The sequence below is a fragment of the Elephas maximus genome, chromosome 7 (genome assembly GCF_024166365.1).
Source record: "Elephas maximus indicus isolate mEleMax1 chromosome 7, mEleMax1 primary haplotype, whole genome shotgun sequence".
Lineage (NCBI taxonomy): Eukaryota > Metazoa > Chordata > Mammalia > Proboscidea > Elephantidae > Elephas > Elephas maximus.
The window spans coordinates 113,467,381-113,487,265 of record NC_064825.1 but is presented as its reverse complement, the minus strand read 5'-3'; the positions used below and the strand labels follow the sequence as shown (position 1 = coordinate 113,487,265).

Sequence of the window (19,885 nt, the reverse complement as noted above, 5' to 3'; positions counted from 1 at the left end):
CTCATTTGTTGATGTTGTTAGGTGCCATTGAGTTGGTTCTGACTCATGGCAACCCTACATACAACAGAATGAAACATTATCAAGACCGATGCTATCCTCACAATTGTTGCTATTCTTGAGCCCATCATTGCAGCCACTGTGTCAATCCCTCTCCTTGAGAGTCTTCTCCTTTTTTGTTGACCTCCTGCTTTACCAAGCATCATGTTGTTCTCCATCCTCCTTAGAGCAACAAATATTGTCTTTATATATCCATATCCTGATATATCAATTGCAAGACACGTACAGGTTTTTAATCTTTTCCACTAGATGTTCCTCTTGAGTCACTGCAGAGTGACATTCTAACTCTGCTGTTCAGAACTATTTCTGAGGCACGAACATTGATGTGGAGGGAAGTAAGCTTGTGAAAAAGAAAATATTCTGCAAGAAGTTTTTGATGGACATGTGTTTTTGGAAGCCATTTAATTGAACCTTCAAAGACCTAATGGGAAATACACACACATAGAACTTGTGTTATAATTTTTTAATCTCTTTTGCATACCACCCCTACCCCGCAATCATTCAGATTCAGTCTTAACCTTCGCTACCTCTGCCCTTAAGTTTTTGCACTTGGCGCAGCAGTTAAAATGATTGACTGTTACCTAAAAGTCAGCATTTTGAAGCCACCAACAGTTCCATGGGAGAAAGATGTGACTGTCTGCTCCTGTGAAGATTCTTGAAAGCCTATGGGGTCACTATGAGTGGTAATTTATTTGAAGGCAGTGGGTTCTAGGCCACTGAAGGAGCCCTAGTGGTACAGTGGTTAAAGTGTAGGCCTCTAACTGAAAGATCAGCAGTTCGAACCCACTAGCCACTCAGTGAGAGAAAGGTAATGATTTACAGCCTTGGAAACCTTCTGGGGCAATTCTACTCTGTCCTACACAGTCGCTATGAGTAGGAATAGACTGTATGGCTATGGGTTTGGTTTCTAGGCCACTGACTGTCTAGTTGCTCTTTCAGACTTATCAGGCTACTGGCACAATTCACAAAATCTAAACAGAAAAAGGAAGTGAACTGTTGTTGGTGAAGTAGGCAATTGGGAGTTATAAACTTTAGTAGAGTGGAAGATGAATAAGGTAGTACGCTAAAATGGTGTGCCCTCCCGGTATAAACATGTTGGTTATTTCATATGACAACTCATTTGGTCCTAAAGGGAAATTCTTAAATAGGAGCTCCTGCAAAAATATGATCAAGTTAACTACTCTGAAGGACAGCACACAGATACACACACGCACACATACATATGTATGCATAAATATATACACATGCAATTCATAAGCATACATACATAGTTTTCCTTTCTTAGTGAAAAATTCAGTCTTATTAAAATATGACGAAGTTAAATCAAAATTTAGTCAATTAAAATCCAGTCAATTAGATGCCCTTATAAAATTGTTGATAAAGAAAGTGAATAGGACTTGTATCCTGACTAGGAAGGTTATACTTTTGTACATTCACTATCAACTTCAGCTCATTATGCCTTTAAATAGTTTCTGTCTTTCAGACCAAAGCTTTTAGACAATATTGTAAAGAACCAAAGGATGCGGCATCAGTCATATAGAAATGATTTTTGATTTTTAAATCATATATGAAATGCATGACAAGGAACAAATGAACCTGCTAGAACCACTAAGGGATCAGCTAGTTTCAACTATCAACAAACCCAGAAAGAGTAAACAAAAAAGAACAAAGAGTAACAGAAAGAATGAATACATCTTATATCTCCTCAAAATACTCTGAAAGTGACCTGTGGAAACCTACTTAAGAAAATACATTCTAAATTCCAGAACACTGATGAGGTGTTTGCCTTCTCAGAATCACTCTAAAAGCTGAAATATAAATAGGATATTAATTGGACACCATAAGATATTAACAAGCCCATACAAAAATGAAGTATATTTAATTAATCAGCGTATATTTGAAAATGCGAGCTCATGTAGAGGACAGTTGCATTAATGAATATAGTTTAAATAGCATTTAAAACAGAATGTACCTAATATATCCCATAGTCAGGGATATTGTCTTCAGTCATAAGAATGACTTATTGTAAAATCATATTCCATTTAAGCATGTTGAAATAACATATAATCCATAACCTACTCTAGGTGTAAGAAGAGACAGTACAGTCCCTTTAAAACAGAATTTAAAAGGTTGATTTGTGAAACACCGAAGAGTTGTGAAAAAAAATTCTCTTTTCCAAAATAACTAATTTGATCTTGGTAAGTAAATTATCTGAAAGAAATGGTTAACTTCCATCCCTTCTATTGGACTATGGATGTCATCATACATTGTAAATTTCTGTTTTATTTACTTAAAAATGTTCTACTGATTGCTTTGCTCATAGCCGCCTTCACATCCTTGTTCCTGAGACTGTAGATCATGGGGTTCAACATAGGAATCACTGTGGTATAAAACACAGCCACCATTTTTCCCTGCTCCACAGACTCCTCGGTTGGGCTTCTAAGATACATGAAGAAGAGAGTTCCATAAAATATGGTTACAGCTGTCAGGTGGGACCCACATGTGGAGAAGGCTTTCTTTCTTCCTTCTGCTGAATGCATTTTTAAGATGGCAATCAGGATAAATACATAGGAGACAATAATAATCAATAAGGAATAAGAGAAGTTGAGACCGGCTAAAGTGCGCATGGTGTATTCTTTAATGAAGGTCCCAGCACAGGCCATTTTGATGAGAGCTGGGTCTGCACAGTAGAAGTGGTTGATCTCAATGTTCCCACAGAAGTATAAACCATGGGTCCAGAGTGTTGAGATCAGACTGATAAAGAAGCCATATATATAAGGAAACGAGATCAGTCGGATACAGACAGTCCTTGACATTCTGCTGCCATATAATAGAGGGTTGCCAATCGCCATGTATCTATCAAAGGCCATCACAGCAAGGATGAAGACTTCTACGTGGACAAAGGCAATGAAGAAGAAACATTGCACTATACAACCGGGGTAGGAAATGGTTTTGGTCTGGGATATCAAGTTTTCCAACATTTTAGGGGTGATGTTAGAGGAGAACCACACATCAGCAAAAGACAAGTGACTGAGGAAAAAGTACATGGGGCTGCTGAGCTGGGGACTGATCCTGATTAATATGACCATGGCGATGTTCCCAACCAGGGTGATAATGTAGACCATTAAGAAAATCACAAAGAAAAGGAGTTGCAATTCAGGATGACTAGTTAATCCCAAAAGAATAAATTCTGTCACATCAGTAAAATTGAGCATTTTCTTAAATCTGGTCCAGATGGAGATGCATTTTATCTAATAAAATAAATAGAGATCAGTAAATACACATACCAAATATAGCCATTCTTCCTTTATAGTATCCTTTCCTAACCCATTCCTTTTAAAGCCTCTGCTGTTCTTCTTTTGTTCTCTCCTCTCTTTCTCAGATATCTTTTCTTACCAGTATTTCTTTTCCAATGCATGTATGTATCCACGATATTTTCTACACATGTGTTAAAATATTCTCTGGTACAGAAATGTATTGACAGAACTTCTACTAAGATTTTATAAGTCTGCAAACAAATATTTCTGACAAAGAACTTTTACTCTTGCTATTTCCTGGAAGGGGAAAGGCCTCTTTTCAGTGGCCCCCAATTCTGAAAAGGTGTATACATTTTATTTCTTCATTAGATTTATAGGATTTAGAAGGCCTATACTATATTTGAAATGTAAAGCACAAGGAAAGAAATGCTATTCCATAATCAGAAAGTAAAATGTCATTTCCATTTAGTCACCTTTCAATTTCCAATGTTTATTATAAAGAGAATATAATAAAACTGTGTAGATGGCTTGACATAAATCTAATACTAACAGAATTTAAAAAAAGGAAAGAAAATCTCTTAAAGCATCACACTAATTTAACAATTTAAAAAAATAATAATCGAGTCAATCTAAAAAATAGTTTAATCCTTTTCAGGTATTGTCCACATTATAAACAAGCCTAATAGTAATGAACTTGAAACAGGGTGCTCAACCATATCTTGAACAGAACCCTCGCCATTTTTCCTTTCGCTAGCCTGTCTCTGTTTCCAAGTATGATTTTGCTGTTAACTCCCCTAAAAGTTAAATGTTAACTAATGCTTCCCCTTGCTTCCCCTAGGACCTTGGAAAACAAGTGATATTAATCTAAGCCTACCAAACAGGATGACAGATGGCGCCAGCCAACCCCTTGGCTGATGTGATAATGCAAGAAAAAATCAACAAGTTTCAAATAGGACCAAACAGAAAGAGAATGCACATTCCACAAATTCCTAAAACCTATAGCCCCTTTTCCCTTTAAAACCCTAGCTGGCCTGCAGTTCCTTGAGACAGACGGTTTTAGGAGGAGCTCTTTCCCCTCCGTCTCCAGATACCCGCATATATAATATAGCTCTTGCTGCCCACTTCACCCCGTCTCAAGAATTGGCTGTTTGCCTCAGGCTGCTGTAACTAGTGAAATTGCAGGGACAAACTCAAGCAGCACCTCCTTTCTAAGATCTTCTTCTCCATTTGTCCTTGAACCATTAATGAATTCTATGGCAGATTCACTCTTCCATTTCTTTCTCCTTTTAGAAATTATGTTTATTCACATTCATTAGCCCGGGACTGTTATGATTCAGGTTAATCATTAAAAAAATAATAATTACAGTTTGTGGCAGTCAGAAATTGATGTCTTCTCCATTTGTTGAACACCTAATGATTATTTCAGCCTATTGTGCCCTTGAACATAACATCTTTCATAGTTTCTTTTACTTCCCATTTCCCTGGTATCTGTTAGTCAATTGTTCTTAAATTTCCTTATAACTTTGAATAAAATAGTAGTAATAAAATATGAGCAAAGATCTAAATTATTTCTCTGAGAACATTTAAGCTGAAATTCATAATATCTAAAATGTATTTGAAAGCTAAATAAATTTGGGGACTGGGGAGGAGGCGTTGTTTTCTTATTGTATCAAATTAAATTGGCTAGCTATTTGGATTCTGGAAATCTCCTAGCACATTCCAATATTGTGATTCAAATATTTAGAGCTATTTTATCAGGTGGAATTTTCTTCTTGTTTGTACTTATTCATGGGCCAAGGGACTACACAACTGAGGGTTCTTCATAAAACTATTTGGTGTTTGCTACCAAAGTACAAGTGAGAAGAATGTCATCATCTTCACTTACCAGCTGGTCTCTGGTGATATTGAGGAGCTGAGAAGAAATAAAGATGAACTACATGGGTATCTTGTTTGTTGCCTCAAAATTACATATTAATGAACTGTGAAATGTTTCATTAAGAATAAAATGAGAAAAGTCTTACATAGTAAATCTGTTCAATTCCCAACTTTAATACTAGATCTGTAAATTTAGACTAGTTATTTAATGTCCTTGTGCCTCAGTTTCCTTACCCATAAATTCAGATAATAAGAATGTCTATTTTACGGCTTGTTATGAAGATTAATTAAGATAACCCAGTGCCGTCGAGTCAATCCTGACTCATAGCGACCCTATAGGACAGAATATACACATGAAATATTAGAGAAAGGACTCACAGGTGAAAATCTCAAGTTTTGTGTTTTAACCTGACTCTGTTACTATGTTCCTTCATTTGGGTTTCTCTTTCTTTATTTGTATAAACTAAAAGATTGGTTGATTCAGTTGACTTTCCCAGATGTTAACTGCTGCATATGAATCTATTAAAAGAATCAAAAGCATACTTTATCACCTTCCTTTGTGCCCTGAGAAAAACCTGTTAACATTTATCAGTTTTTTCTTAGTAGCTTTTAACTGATCTTCAGCTGACCAAAGAAAAGCCATAAGAGAAACTGTGTCTTTGAGTTTATGTAAAGAAACCTCCATTCCTCTAACATCTGCTTAGGGTGCCCCTTACTGGCTAAGAAAGCCAAGTACCTGTGTCAAAACTTCTCAGCTTGTCATAGATGAGAGTGTTACATGTAAATAATGCAGATTATGATTGTGTGTTCCTTAGATATGCACAAACATAATAATACCTAGGATGAGGAAAAAAATAAATAAATAACCCCACTATGAATCTCAGTATTTCCTGCAAATTGAAAGATATTCTTTCGCATAAATGGAAATGTAGTTGCACAGAACAAGAGAGTCCCTGACTTAGGATGGGGTTCTCTTTAAATCAATTCTACCCTAAGTCTAATATCTCATTTTTTTTTAAGTTTTCATTATTATTGCCTTTTATCATCAGTATCTTAATAAATTCTACCCTTATTTGTCTTAAGAGGTTGGAAATATTACACATAAACTTACAGATATATATCTAACACTGTATGTAGTACGTATTACGAACAATAAGATATACCAAAAAAAAGATGGTTGTAAGTGCAGTTCCTCATAACTCGAATATATAGTAAGGCAGGGACCACCTGTATTTTAAACAGGAGTACAACTTTTAGTCATTAGTTTTCTCTGGTCCTGTGTTTTGACCAGATTGTTTTACAGTCTCATTTATTTAGGAGACAAGTAGTTATAAGAAGTAGTACTCAAATTACTATAATATGTAGCACTTGGATTTACTATTGAACACACACACACACACGCAAATGCAGGCACACGTATTTATATACATACACGCATAGAATTTGTATAAAAATGGCTCGTTAAATTATTTCATTATCACCTGGAAGGTAAGCACTGTGTTTGTACCCACTTCCTTGAGGTGTACCTAATATGACTGGGATGTTAAATTGCAATTTTTCAAAAGCTATTCTAATGCATTTTTGTATAACAAAAGGATGAAAAAAATGCAGAAAATTATCTAAAATCAGTTATTTTTAGATACTAGATCTTAGAAACTTTTTAGAGGCAACACCAATTTACACTGGATCTATAAAAAGACGATCATGTATTTACCTCCATGTCTTGTTATAAAGATGTATAGAGAAAATCTTTCTTCTAAGGTTCATATCTCATCTACAATACCATTTAGTGTGATGGTTTGCTTTAGAATGATATGTGTAACTCATCTCTTGAAAATGGTTTCCTCTTTTTGAAAAAAATGTGGCTCTTGAGAGAGTTAAATAAAAAGATCCAAGTAAAGATAGCAGAACAGTGCCTAGCATACAGGAAACATTAAGAGTCTTAGCTATTATTGCTATTCTTTTCATCATTACTCATATCTTGACACATTAGTAAGAACATTCTCACTAATTCCACCTGCCTATACTTGAAGCACATACGGATGAAGGTCAAAGACTACAGACTTCAGTATGGATTACACCTCAGCAAAAGGAAACAAAATTCTCACAGTTGGATCAACAAGCAACATCGTGATAAACGGAGAAAAGATTGAAGTTGTCAAGGATTTCATTTTACTTGGCTCCACAATCAACACCCATGGAAGCAGCAGTCAAGAAATCCAATGACGAATTGCATTGGGCAAATCCGCTTCAAAAGACCTCTTTGAAGTGTTAAAAAGCAAAGATATCACTTTGAGGACTCAGGTATGCCTAACACAGGCTATGGTATTTTCAGTCGCCTCATATGCATGCAAAAGCTGTAAAGAAAATCAGAGAAGAATTGTTGACTTTGAATTACGGTGTTGGTGAAGAATATTGGATATACCATGGACTGCCAAAAGAATGAACAAATCTGTTGGAAGAAGTACAGTCTAAATGCTCCTTAGAAGCCAGAATGGGGAGACTTTGTCTTACGTATTTTGGACATGTTATTAGGAGGTATCAGACCCTGGAGGAGAACGTCATGCTTAATAAAGTAGAGGGTCAGCGAAAAAGAGGAAGGCCCTCAATGAGATGGGTTGACACAGTGGCTGCAACAATGGGCTCAAGCGTAACAACAATTGTGAGGATGGCACAGGACAGAGCAATGTTTCCTTCTGTTGCACGTATGGTCGCTATGAGTTGGAACCAACCAACATACTTGTTACCCTCTCTATTGACAGGTTTATTTGTTCCTTCCAAATTTTGTTGCTCAGTTCTAAGTTATTCATTGGTTTTAGATTATATGTGTAAACGTGTACTCGCACCAGCTGCTTAATGTTGTGTGCCATTGAGTCAGTTTCAGCTCAGAGCTACCTTATGGTGCAGGCCGAGAGTTGAACCCACCAGCTATTTTGCAAGAGGAATATGTGGCAGTCTGCTTCCACAAAGATTACAGTTTTGGAAAACCCACGGGGCAGCTGTAATGTGTCCTATAGGGTAGTTATGAGCTACTTAACGACTAGAGGTAAAGGCTATTTTTAGCAAATTGGGGGTTAAGACTTTTTTATTTTATTCTGCTATGTGTTTGTTTATTGCTTTTCAGGAAAACCATTTGTTGTCCTCTCATCCATCATTATCTGTTCCCAAATAACTGTATCTTACCTCTAAAGATACATATAACTGTATAACTATACATATAACTCTATCTTACCTATAAAGATATATCCTTTCCCTACCAGTTATCATCTGAGTTTGGTCCTTCTCTCCTCATTCCCTGGAGTTTGCATCTATCTTCGTTTTCCTGTTATGTATGTGACTTCCAATACTTGTTTTCTGATTGGAATTTACTTGACAGAAATAAAATTGTGATTGGTGAAAGAAGATGTTTCTCATCCTTTCCTAGAATGTTGGCAGAGAAAGTAAAAGTAAAAATGAAGTCAAAGGAGGGACATTATAGATTGTCTCTGCCAAAGTGGCAGGAACAAAGGTGTTACTAAATCTAGCTCAGTTTGTAAAAGACGGAAACAGAGGATGTCATAAACTCTATGAACATTTCCTCTTTACAAATGTGCTATTTTCTTTGTCTGCTTCCAAATAATTACCCATTTTCTTGGCATCCAGGAAAGAAAACTGTTCTACAATTCTACTTTATCCAAGCGCTGCTAACACTTTCATTTTTCAACTTTATTGATTTATTTGACCATTAATAAATCTTATATGTATAAAGAGAACATGTTTAACTGCTTCTTTTTTCACTTTAGACACTTGTAGATGAGAAAATATAAGAAAAAGATAAATGGTGTTAGGCTTCAAGCACTTAAGTGCTGAGTGTATCAGTAAGTCAAGGTATATGACCTGAGTCTCCATCTCCAAGAAGGCCTCAAATTTTAGTAGTTGTTCAATGACAATTCGAACATGGGAGCAGAATGAAATCCTCATTCTTGACCCCCTAATGAAATCTAGCTCAGTGTATGGTAAGATACATACAGGGTAAACAACCACCACCTGGGTTTGCCCAGAATTTCCCTCATTTTATCACTGAAAGTTTAGTTCTAGGGAAACCAAAGGTATTGTTTATACTAGAAAGATTACCCCATTTCTGTGAGTTGCATGGGCCTTACAGAGGTCTTCAAAGTGCTTTGAGTGACAGGGTAGAGAATTCTATAAAATTATATGTAGGCCTGTCTCATTCTTTCAGGCTGCCTCCGTGCTAAACTCCAGCCATTTAGGATATAGAACAAAGAATGAAGAAATAGCTTAGTGGTTTCTAAGCAATATAGGATCATGCATCAGTATACTGAAGAGAGGTGGGCTTCTTTGTCAATAGCTGCATTTGAAAACATATTGTTGGCATTTTAAAGATGCTGGTTCTATATAAAAGTTTAACTCAATGACTCTACATGTGTATAAGACAGAGAGAAAGAGAGGTAAAGAGAGAAAGGAAGAAAGACTGAGAATGACAGCTGTATTAAAGAAAATAAAAACACGATTATTCTGTCACCACTTGATACTTGGGGGATGGAGTCTGGTTGTTTGTTTACATAAGACGGTGTGCACCTGTTTCAATGGATGACTTGAAGTCCTTAGACAGGGGCAGCAAACAAAATCACATCCACAGCTGACTCCCATTGCCAAAGTGAAATCTCTTAAGTCCTACCTCCTAATAACCCTCCACAGAATATTCTCTGCCTACTAAGAATAACAAGGCCAGGCCAGGTGGCTGACGCTTTAGGCTGATTCTATGAGAACACATAGGCTCTACCCATGCATGAACCTACCTGTGCAAGAAGAAAAACTGTTCTGGGCAACATCTCATCTGTCATCACGAACGGGTAATTCGGGAGAATTTATAAGGGCTGAATTTCCCACCGTGGGATTTTCTCACTGGCGAATATAGTCAGAATCGTGAAGAAGTAATGAAAACACTACATATTGCATCATTTAAAATGGAAAATTAATCTCAAGGGTAAAATAACTCTCAGCAGAATTAGAATTTTTTAAATAAGACATAGAAAACCTCAATATTTTGCTTTCTTCTTATATTACATTGTTTTTTCTGTATCACAGAGTCTATGCCAAAAAAAAAATTATTAAAAAAAATATATTGGTGTCCCATGTGATAACAATTATGTCAGTATTGCTTCAAACTAATTCCTAGGTGAGGGTTGATTTTTGTTGCTGTTTCTGTTGTCGATGTTTCTGTTGTTTTCTTTAGCACTATACAAAAAGACAAAGTGGCATACGTTTAGAGGTCACTAGGAAAGGCCTGTTTAAACACTTACTTTATGGCACAGTGCTTAGGTACTAAGGCTGTTAACCAGAAGGTCAGCTGGAATCCACAAGCCTCTCGTCTGAAACCCCATGGAGCAGTTCTACTCAATCCTATAGGGTCACTATGAGAAGGAATTGGCTCGATGACAACGGGTTTGGGTTTGTTTGTTTTGATTACTTCTTACAGGTCAGAAAAATTTGAAAACAATTGATGCAGCTACATAGCCCTAAATTATTTCCAATTTGTTCTTTTCTTATGATGATAGAGACATTAGGAAAATATTCACTCTATAAAAAAATTATTATTGGGAAACTAACAAAGCATCTGTTGGAGAATCTTACCATGGAATTCTACCAGGATGTTTCAGACTTACAGGGAGTATCACAAAACTGAAAGACAGATCTAAGCAAACACTACCTGGGTTTTCTTTCATTAAAATCAATTCTCCAAATTTTTCTCAAAACTGTTTCAATACATCAATTTAATAAAAAGAACACAAAATTTACTGGGTTTTGAAAACTAGTACACAAACATACTTTCCCTTCACCTGTGAAAAGATGGATGTCTTCTTAGGGATCTCTTGATGACCCCAAAGGTCAAATTCTGGCCAGCAAAGGAGGATTTATGCCCAAGTTATTGACATCAGCAGTTATTTCAGGAGAATCCCAAATGTGAAAAGAAGAAGCAATTAGAAGTGGAATCCCAGTAGAGAATACTCTTAAAAGGAGAAATAATAATTGGCACCACTGTACCTTCTTGGATGAGGATATTAGGGGGGAAAAAAATGCATTTTGTGTTTCACTGGGGTTCAAACCAACGAACGGTCTGCTTTAAGTCCTGGGCAGTGCTTTAGCCAATTCTGCATACCAAACCTCAAATACTATTAGCTTCTTATGAAACGAAATTCAAGTAATTGATCTCATCATTTCAAGATCTACAATGTTTGTTATAGTGAATATATTCAGAATATATACTAAATAAAAAGCTCAATGCTGCTTAGAATGCAGAATACAAAGGTGAAAAAGATAATCTTTATATGAAGGAGCTTGCAAACTGATGGGATCTCTAAGATATGTAAATATGTACTTACATACATTATGCATTGTGGTCCTTGTTGTTAACGTGCCTTCAAGTCGATTCCAACTCAAAGCAACCTTGTAGGAAAGAGTAGAATTACCTCATAGGGTTTTCTAGGCTGTGATATTTACTGAAGCAGACTGCCTGGTCTTTTTTCCTGCAAAGTAGCTGGTGGATTGGGACTGACAACCTTTCCATCAGCGGCCGAGAACTTAACCATTGCTCAGTTTTCAGAACAAAAACTCAAAGTGCTGTGGCAGGTCACTGGAGGGAGAGATTGATGACCTGCTAGTGACAACAACAATGCCTGACATAGAGTTTAATCCATAAGGATGTGTTAAATAAATGACAGATTGAGAAAGGTGAGGGACATATTTAATTTATTCTTTATGTCATGACTCCCATGTTTGAGAAAGCGGCTTACCCTGGGTCCACAACTGAGCCAAGAGAAGCTATGTCTCAAAACATAACTGAGGAAACGGTGTCTTACACGTGTGATTTATTATTCACAAAAAAACACACCAGATAGGTATCATTACACACATTTTGCAGATGAATAAACTGATACTGAGAGGTAATTTTTCCAAACTTACACAGCTGATAAGTAAGCCATAAAACTGGGATTCAGACCCAAGACTGAATAACTCCAAAACCAATTATTTTCCCTCCATACCATTCTGTGCTGATGTGAAGAGAATTTTTTTTTTTTTTTTTGCTTTTTTTAATAGACAAAAAACCTGAGGAGAATGTCATAACACATGGCTGGATGTTTGGATGGTTGGTGAGGACAAAGCAACCCACAAAATTGCCATTCACTCGACATAAAGAAAATTTATGAAGTTCTGCCCACAGGCAAGGCTTTCCCAGTGAGCCTAAAAGTATAAAGATCACAAAAAGAGTTTATTCTTTCCCAGGTGTGGAAGTTCCTTGGCCTCAGTAACTACCTATTGGCCAATTCCCATCAAATTTCTTCCTTGTCTGAGCAGCTGTGGAGTTCCTTCTGTTTCCCAACACATCAAACCATAACTCTTTCCTACCTTTTCTCTGCCCCAGGCTGCCTAGTTTACATTTCTGGGAAATTACTTTATTGTATTATGTATTTGATTTTTCAACTATAACATTATTATGAAGATTGAAATGAAATATCTGTGCAGGTGATAAAAGCCAGAAGTTGTTTTCCGATTGCAGTATATAATCATGAATGAGTCTCAAGGAAGATGCATTGTCACAAAGATTTATTGCTCAGAATTTGTTCTCTGACATTCTTTCATTATGGTTCAGAGTTCGCTTTTATCTATGTCCACCCAATGATAAAGGACACAGGGTCACTACAGGGTCCCTATGGGTCGTACGCAACTCAATGGCACACAACAGTGTGCAATTATCCCTGCCTTGTGACCAATAAAATTATGTTCTTAAATTCTTGCTAAGAAATGACTTGCCTCAATGAGCTTGCAGCAGGCCATTTATCTGATCTATACAAGAAGATAAAGAGCTGATTTTACAAAACCAAAGTATCTATTGTTCTGCTTCGATTACATGTTAGAATGGGGAGAAAGAATAGCACAGTGAAAAAATACATATATACATGTATATAATATATACATGTACATATAATATATAATTGACTATAGATAATGCAGAAGCAGAAAGAGGAAGAAATAGACAACTTCATAGTCATTCAACAAAAATGAGTTCAGCATCATCTCTGTATCAGACACTAGGCTAAGGTAGTAAAGATAAAAAGATTAAAAAGCACAGCCTCTTGCTAGAAAAACTGAAGAAACTGATGTACACACATTTAACTACAATATCATGTTATATATCTATCATGTTATAAATCCAATGATAGGATTATAAACCCATGGTGAACCTCGGTGTGGTAACTCCACAGCCTGAATCTATTAGAGAAATCTTGTTGAAGGGGGCAATGCCTTAGCTGAATCATAAATGATAAGGGTTAAAGGGACTGTGGGGGTAACCAGGAGGTGGCAGTAGAAAGGCTATTAAGTGTTACATAAAATTCCTTCTGCTGCAAAAGCTATCATAATAGTAATAAAACCTTGTTTAAGCAAATTGCTGATTCTCTCATTCTAACATGAGGGAACGTCAGCCACATATCAGGTGGCAGCAACTGAAAATGGACATATAAGCACAATGTTGCAGCCCATTTGCCATGTCAACTCTGGAAATCTGCAGCATCATGCAAGAAACAAAGGGGCCACCTTTCTGACTGCACCTCCTCCTATTATTTCCCCCATTTATTAAGCTCTAGCCACATTTGTCTTTTTTTTTTTTTTTTCGTACTCCAACACATCAAGTTAATCCCTGAAGCGGTGTACTTGTTATCATTTCTGCTGGATACACTTCCCAAAGATCTACCGATGTTTGTCTTCTCATCGTTTAGGCTTCAATCCGATGTCACCTCTCCTAAGAGACCTTCCCCTTCCATGGAAAATAAGCACATTAGCATGCCCCACACTTCTGATCCTGCAATTTTCTTCCACATCGTCTTACTTTACCTTCTCGTAACAACACTTACCAGGACCTGAAAGGATTTCATTGTTCTGGTGTCTTGCTATCTGATTCCTCTTCCCTCCAAAATGTAACTCTATTGCTGTATTGTTAGTTGTCGTGAACTCGATTCCAACATACAGCAAACCCATGTGTATCAGAATAGAACTGGGCTGCATGGGGTTTTCAAGGCTATGACCTTCTGGAAACTGAACATCAAGCCTGTCTTCAAAGGCACCTCTGGGTGGGTTGTAACAGCCAATCTTTTGACTGGTAGTCAAGTGCTTAACTCTTTGCACCACACAGGGACCCATAGTTCTATTAATTCTATGAAAAGCAAACAATTGCATTCATAGAGCATTACTTAACTCATCAGATTACTTTACTATTACCCATGCATTTAACAAAAAAACTTTAAATGTGACTCTATCGTAAAGATGGGCAGTAGGAAGTAGTTGATTATAGTGGGAATGCAAGATTTGGTAGAAGAATGTCAATACCTTCTTTTTAATAACACCAACTGATAATATCCACAATTTAAAAAATCAATAAAAATAAATAGAGCACATGATTACAAATATACAGGTTATTATCAGAAAAAATAACAAGAACGTACTACCCACAGGAACTTGGAGGTCGGGAGAAGAGAAATAGGAGCTTACTATTTATTTGTTTGTGGGCCTTGTATATCACTTGACTTTTAAAACTATATAAATGATTTGGTTAATGATTTTAAATAATAATTATAAATATTTTTAATTAAACATACACATATATTTAAAAACAGATGAAATGACTAGAAGAACTCAAACAAAATTTCAAAGGGGTTCACTTTCTATGTCACATATTTCTGCATGTTTGCATCAGTCAAAAGAGTCTAACTTCATGATGTGAAAACAAGAAACGTCAACAAATCATAACAGTTTATAAAAACAAAGAGCATTTCTTATCCATTCTATATTTTTACTGTGGGTTGACTGAGGGCTCTGTTCTATGTCTCCTCACTCAAGATCCCAAGCCGGGTTAGCAGACGTCAGATTAAATCTTGGTGGTTGCCAAGAAAGAAAAAAAAAAAAAAAAACAGCAACAAGAGGGGTCTTTCACAAACAATTAAATTCTCAGCTGAGAAGTGACATATATGACCTCTAATCCAACTTATTGTCCATAAAGAGCCCCACATAGTCCCAAACTGACTAAAATATCATTCTACTAGATGCCTAACAATCAATGAACTGAAAAAAAAAAAATAATATGAATGACTATACTAAACATGTAAAACTTTGTAATCAACATTTTACGTTATATGTTTTATTATTAGAGTTTAAAAACGCAGAGTTCTAACTTGGTATACCTGATTTCCCGTTTTATCATAGGTTCTGTCCTAAATCTTGACAAAATGGTCTAGATAAACCTTTGGGAACAAAAAACAATGAGATGTATTAAGAAAGTAGTTTTTTTCTCAACAGCCCTTTGGTGAATGCCTCTTTCACATCTTTATTTCTAAGGCTATAAATCATGGGGTTCAACATGGGGATAACCGTGGTATAAAATACAGCCACCATTTTCCCCTGTTCCACAGATTTCTTTGAGGGGGGTCTGAGATACATGAGAAAAAGAGTTGTATAGAATATGGTGACAGCAGTCAGATGGGAACCACAGGTAGAGAAAGCTTTACGCCTACCCTCTGTAGATCAAATCCTCAGGATGGCAGGAAAAATATAAAGATAGGAAATAAGGACAATAAAGAGGGAAAAGGAAAGGTTACACCCAGCCACGACAAACATTGATGTCTCTTTGTTGTAGGTGTCAGAACAAGCCAGCTTAATCAGTGGAGGGTCAGCACAGTAGAAGTGATTAACCTCCTTGGGGCCACAGAAGGCCAGGTTGTAGGTCCACATGGTCTCCATCAGCCCAGTGAGAGCTCCATACACATAAGGCACTGTGATGAGGGATGTACAGACACTCTTGGACATTTTGCTGCCATAAAGTAGAGGGTTGCAGATGGCCATGTACCGGTCAAAGGCCATCACAACCAAGACATAGATCTCCACATGGACCAAGGCAATAAAAAAGTAACACTGCACCAGACAAGCAGAATAGGAAATGGTTTTCTTCTCTGAGAGGAAAATCTCCAGCATCTTTGGAGTCACATTGGTAGAGAAGCACAGATCCACAAAGGATAAGTGGCTCAGGAAGAAGTACATGGGTGTGTGGAGCTGGGCATTGACCTGGATGCGTATAATCATGCCCAGGTTCCCTGCCACTGTGACCATGTAAATGACCAGAAACAGCAGGAAGTAGACAATCTGTAATACTACACGACTGATCAGTCCCAGGAGAATGAACTCACTGACCGAAGTGAAATTTCTTCTCATAATTTCCTTGGATGGGAGATGGAAACTTTATTTATACTGGGTTATGGTATTATATAAATACACACACACATATATAAATAAATGCCTTCTTACCAAATTCCTTTCCTTTCTTCTTTGCATGTTTTTCTCACTTCATTTCTACCTATTTTTATTCTTGGTAAATTCAATCCAAGTTAGGCATTGAAAACTAGTAGCTCTCAAAACGAGTCACTTCTTTTTTTCTCACAGTCTTCTGTTTTTCTTGTTTAATTTTCCTCCTGTCCATTTCCACTCCTTCTACTTTGCTTCAATCTACTCTTTATCTTCTTCCCTGATTCTCTTCCTCTGCCTCTCCCTTTTATTTGCAAAAGGCCTGTTGCGGTTATGTGCCTTTGAGTTGGCTTTGATGCATAGCAACCCTTTGTGTAATAGAATGAAACACTGCCTAGTCCTGGCCCAAAAGATAACCTTCAGGACTGAAGAATTTCCTTATCCTCAATTACAATGAGAGCAGAGGATGAGTTGATAGAAAAGGACAAAGTATCAAAGGATAATATTAGCTCCAGTGACGTTGTTTGTTTTCAATAACTTTCACCAAACCAATTCCCTACTGGAGAATCCTTAGTAATACAGCTGGGCCAGTTTAACGATTCAGAGCCCTGGTGGCACAGTGGTTAAGAGCTGGGTTGCTAACCACACGGTCAGTAGCCGAATTCACCAGCCGCTCCTTGGAAACTCTATGGGGCAGCTCTACCCTAACCTATAGGGTCTAGATTGACTCCATAGCAATCGGTTTATTTATTTGTTTTTGGTCCAGCCTGATTAGAATAGGGGCTTGCCAGTTTAGGTGTGGAGAATTCTTTGTTCTTTTGGTATTATTTGGAAGAATTAAAAAATATTTGTATTTTGGTTGTTGCTCAGAGTTCAAATTATCCTACCAGTAATGCTCCATTAGCATTCTTTTGAAGAGAATTTCTTCTTTCATGGAATAGAACTAAAGGGTTACTATGAGTCAGAATCAACTGAATGCCAATGAGCTTGGTTTGGGCATGAAGTAGAAAATAATGGAAATTCTCTAGCATTGACCACACCCTTCTGGCTTCCATTATGACCTCTAAGACATAAGATCCTTGGTTCAGACAGAAGTATGCAGAGCTCACAGGATTGTCCCTGGTTATTTTCACTCAGTAAATGAGTTATTCAAGGTGGATAAAATATTTTTGCATCAAACTAATTGCAGTTGGAGCTTAAAGGCCAGACTGATCCTGCAAAAGAACACTGGTCATGTGTGGTTCCAGGTTCCTGGGCTCCAGAACTCCATGGGATGCTATCTGTTCTCTAAGACCGGTCTTCCATCTCCACATTGGTTTGGGAGATCACAGTATCCTTCCAGAACAGTTACCTTTTGCTTAGGATACCCAAAGCTGACGACTGTTGTTTACAACAAAGCAAAAAAAGCTAACAATATTGATATCTGAAATGTGGATGTTTATTTTTCTATATGAAGACCATCTATAATCACCAAAAATATCCTATGAGAGAAGACTGTTCTCTAAATATGAATGAGTAAACAAAAGTTTACTTTTTGATTTATACAACATCAAGTTAAATCTGGGTTTTCTTTATTTCATCATAGTAGTGATGTTGCCTCGCCCATTCTTACGTGTCAATCTCTAATCACTTTTTAACTTGTTTACTTTTCTTTCTTGTTTTTTTTAGATAAAATTTATATTCAGAAAAATGCACTGTATCTTAAACGCACAAGCCTATGTATTTTTTACAAAGGCATACACCCACGTAACCTACTCTGGGACATTCTTAAATGTTAGGATTAGACCAAACAAAACATATTAATGGTTCAATAAAACTCCAGTAGCCTTAGCACAAAATAAATTCATGTACTCTGCAGTTGGACATTTTTCAAACACTGTTCTACTCCCTGAATAAATTCCTTATTCTGAATTTCAGTTTTCCCACTAGTTTAACTTTAACCAGCACTTAACATAGTGTCTTATACGTCAGATTCCAATCTAAGTGCTCCACATATATTCAGTTATTTGACTTTCAAACCAACCTTATGGTATTCTCTCCCTCATGGATACCAACAAAACATTGTTTCGTGAGGTTTAGTGCAAAAAGAAATACTGTTATGGATAGTGGAGTGTCCTTGTGAAAGAGGCTATGGTGTCAACGTGTTGAACTCACTGACTGGCTTCAACCCTTCTGACATGAATAACCCGGAACATGTTTCTTAATAGTTCTGGGCTTAAGTTTCTTCTACTGCAAAATGGAATTAATGAAAGTACTGCCCCACAGGGTGATTTTGCAAATTACACAAAAATAAATTATGCAATTTGTATAGCACTATGCCTAATGTGTGCCAAGTCTTTAATAAATATTAACTACCATTTATGTTAAGTGACGATTTCAGAGCATACAATTTTATGTATTTAGCATGCTCTGGGGTCATTAAACATTTTTCTAAGCAACAATAATTTAGTTACTAAATGTCTACACTTTCTCGTAATTGGTAGTCTTCTTCCCATCTAGTCATGTAATCATCTCAATGAATCTAATTCTCACGATACATACCATTGCATAAGTAGATAATGTTTTCATGATTATGAATACATGTAGAATAAAGAAACCTACCTATATATGAAGGAAGAGCTGTTCTTACAATGAATAATGGCTCCTTCAGTGAATAACTTAGGGAGAATTTATATGTTGACTCCCTTCCCTAAGGCATTTCACAAATGTATGAAGATGAAGCAATTACTTTGTGAGAAAATTATCTTTGCTGGATGAGTTCTCTGGAGAAATAACATTTGGGAAAAAAGCAGACTCAACACGGGAGCCAACCACTGGATAGGGTTTTTCTCCTTTATATTCAGTCTCAGTATTTTTCTTCTTCTACATTGGGAGGACCATACAGTAACATTGATGTCTGCAATGGACTCACAGATTGCATCACTCTAACCGTTGTAACTGTAGCTTAATCCAGTCTTTGGGTATTGTTTCTTCAATGCTATTGTGACACTTTGTATCAAAATTATATTTCCTCCTCCTAGGAAATTATATTTCCTAACTCCTTCACAATGTAAACATAATATATTTATATAGGAATGAATCTTTTACAGTTTGAAGGCTAATATTATTTGATATTAATTGTAAGCAATCTTCATATAAAAAGTCTAATATTTATATAGAAAACGTGCATCAGATCATAAGTGTATAAATTTATAAATATTGGCAAAGTGAAAATATTTGTGTAACCAGCCCCTAAATCAAATGATAGAACTTTAACAATACTCCAGAAGACCTTCTCCCGACATTTCCTGGTCACTTCACCTCAAATTAACCATATTTTAACTTGTCACAGTGTAATCAGTTGCCATCCAGTCTACTTTGACTCATGGTGATGGTATGTGTGACAGAATAGAACTGTGCTCCGTATA

The 19,885-nt window shown here is 36.6% G+C and overlaps 1 protein-coding gene and 1 pseudogene across 1 annotated transcript; both read right to left on the bottom strand.

Annotated features, from left to right (window-relative positions):
• Positions 1-2,339: 2,339 nt before the first annotated feature.
• Positions 2,340-3,272, bottom strand: LOC126080749 (olfactory receptor 5M3-like). The gene has a single exon (XM_049891926.1). The coding sequence runs from the start codon at positions 3,270-3,272 to the stop codon at positions 2,340-2,342; it is 933 nt and encodes a 310-aa protein (XP_049747883.1).
• A 12,240-nt stretch (positions 3,273-15,512) lies between these two features.
• Positions 15,513-16,451, bottom strand: LOC126080759 (olfactory receptor 5M8-like; annotated as a pseudogene).
• Positions 16,452-19,885: the final 3,434 nt, after the last annotated feature.

Excerpts from the sequence above, each read along its gene's own strand:
- LOC126080749 (XM_049891926.1), bottom strand. The coding sequence starts at position 3,272 with ATGCTCAATTTTACTGATGTGACAGAATTTATTCTTTTGGGATTAACT.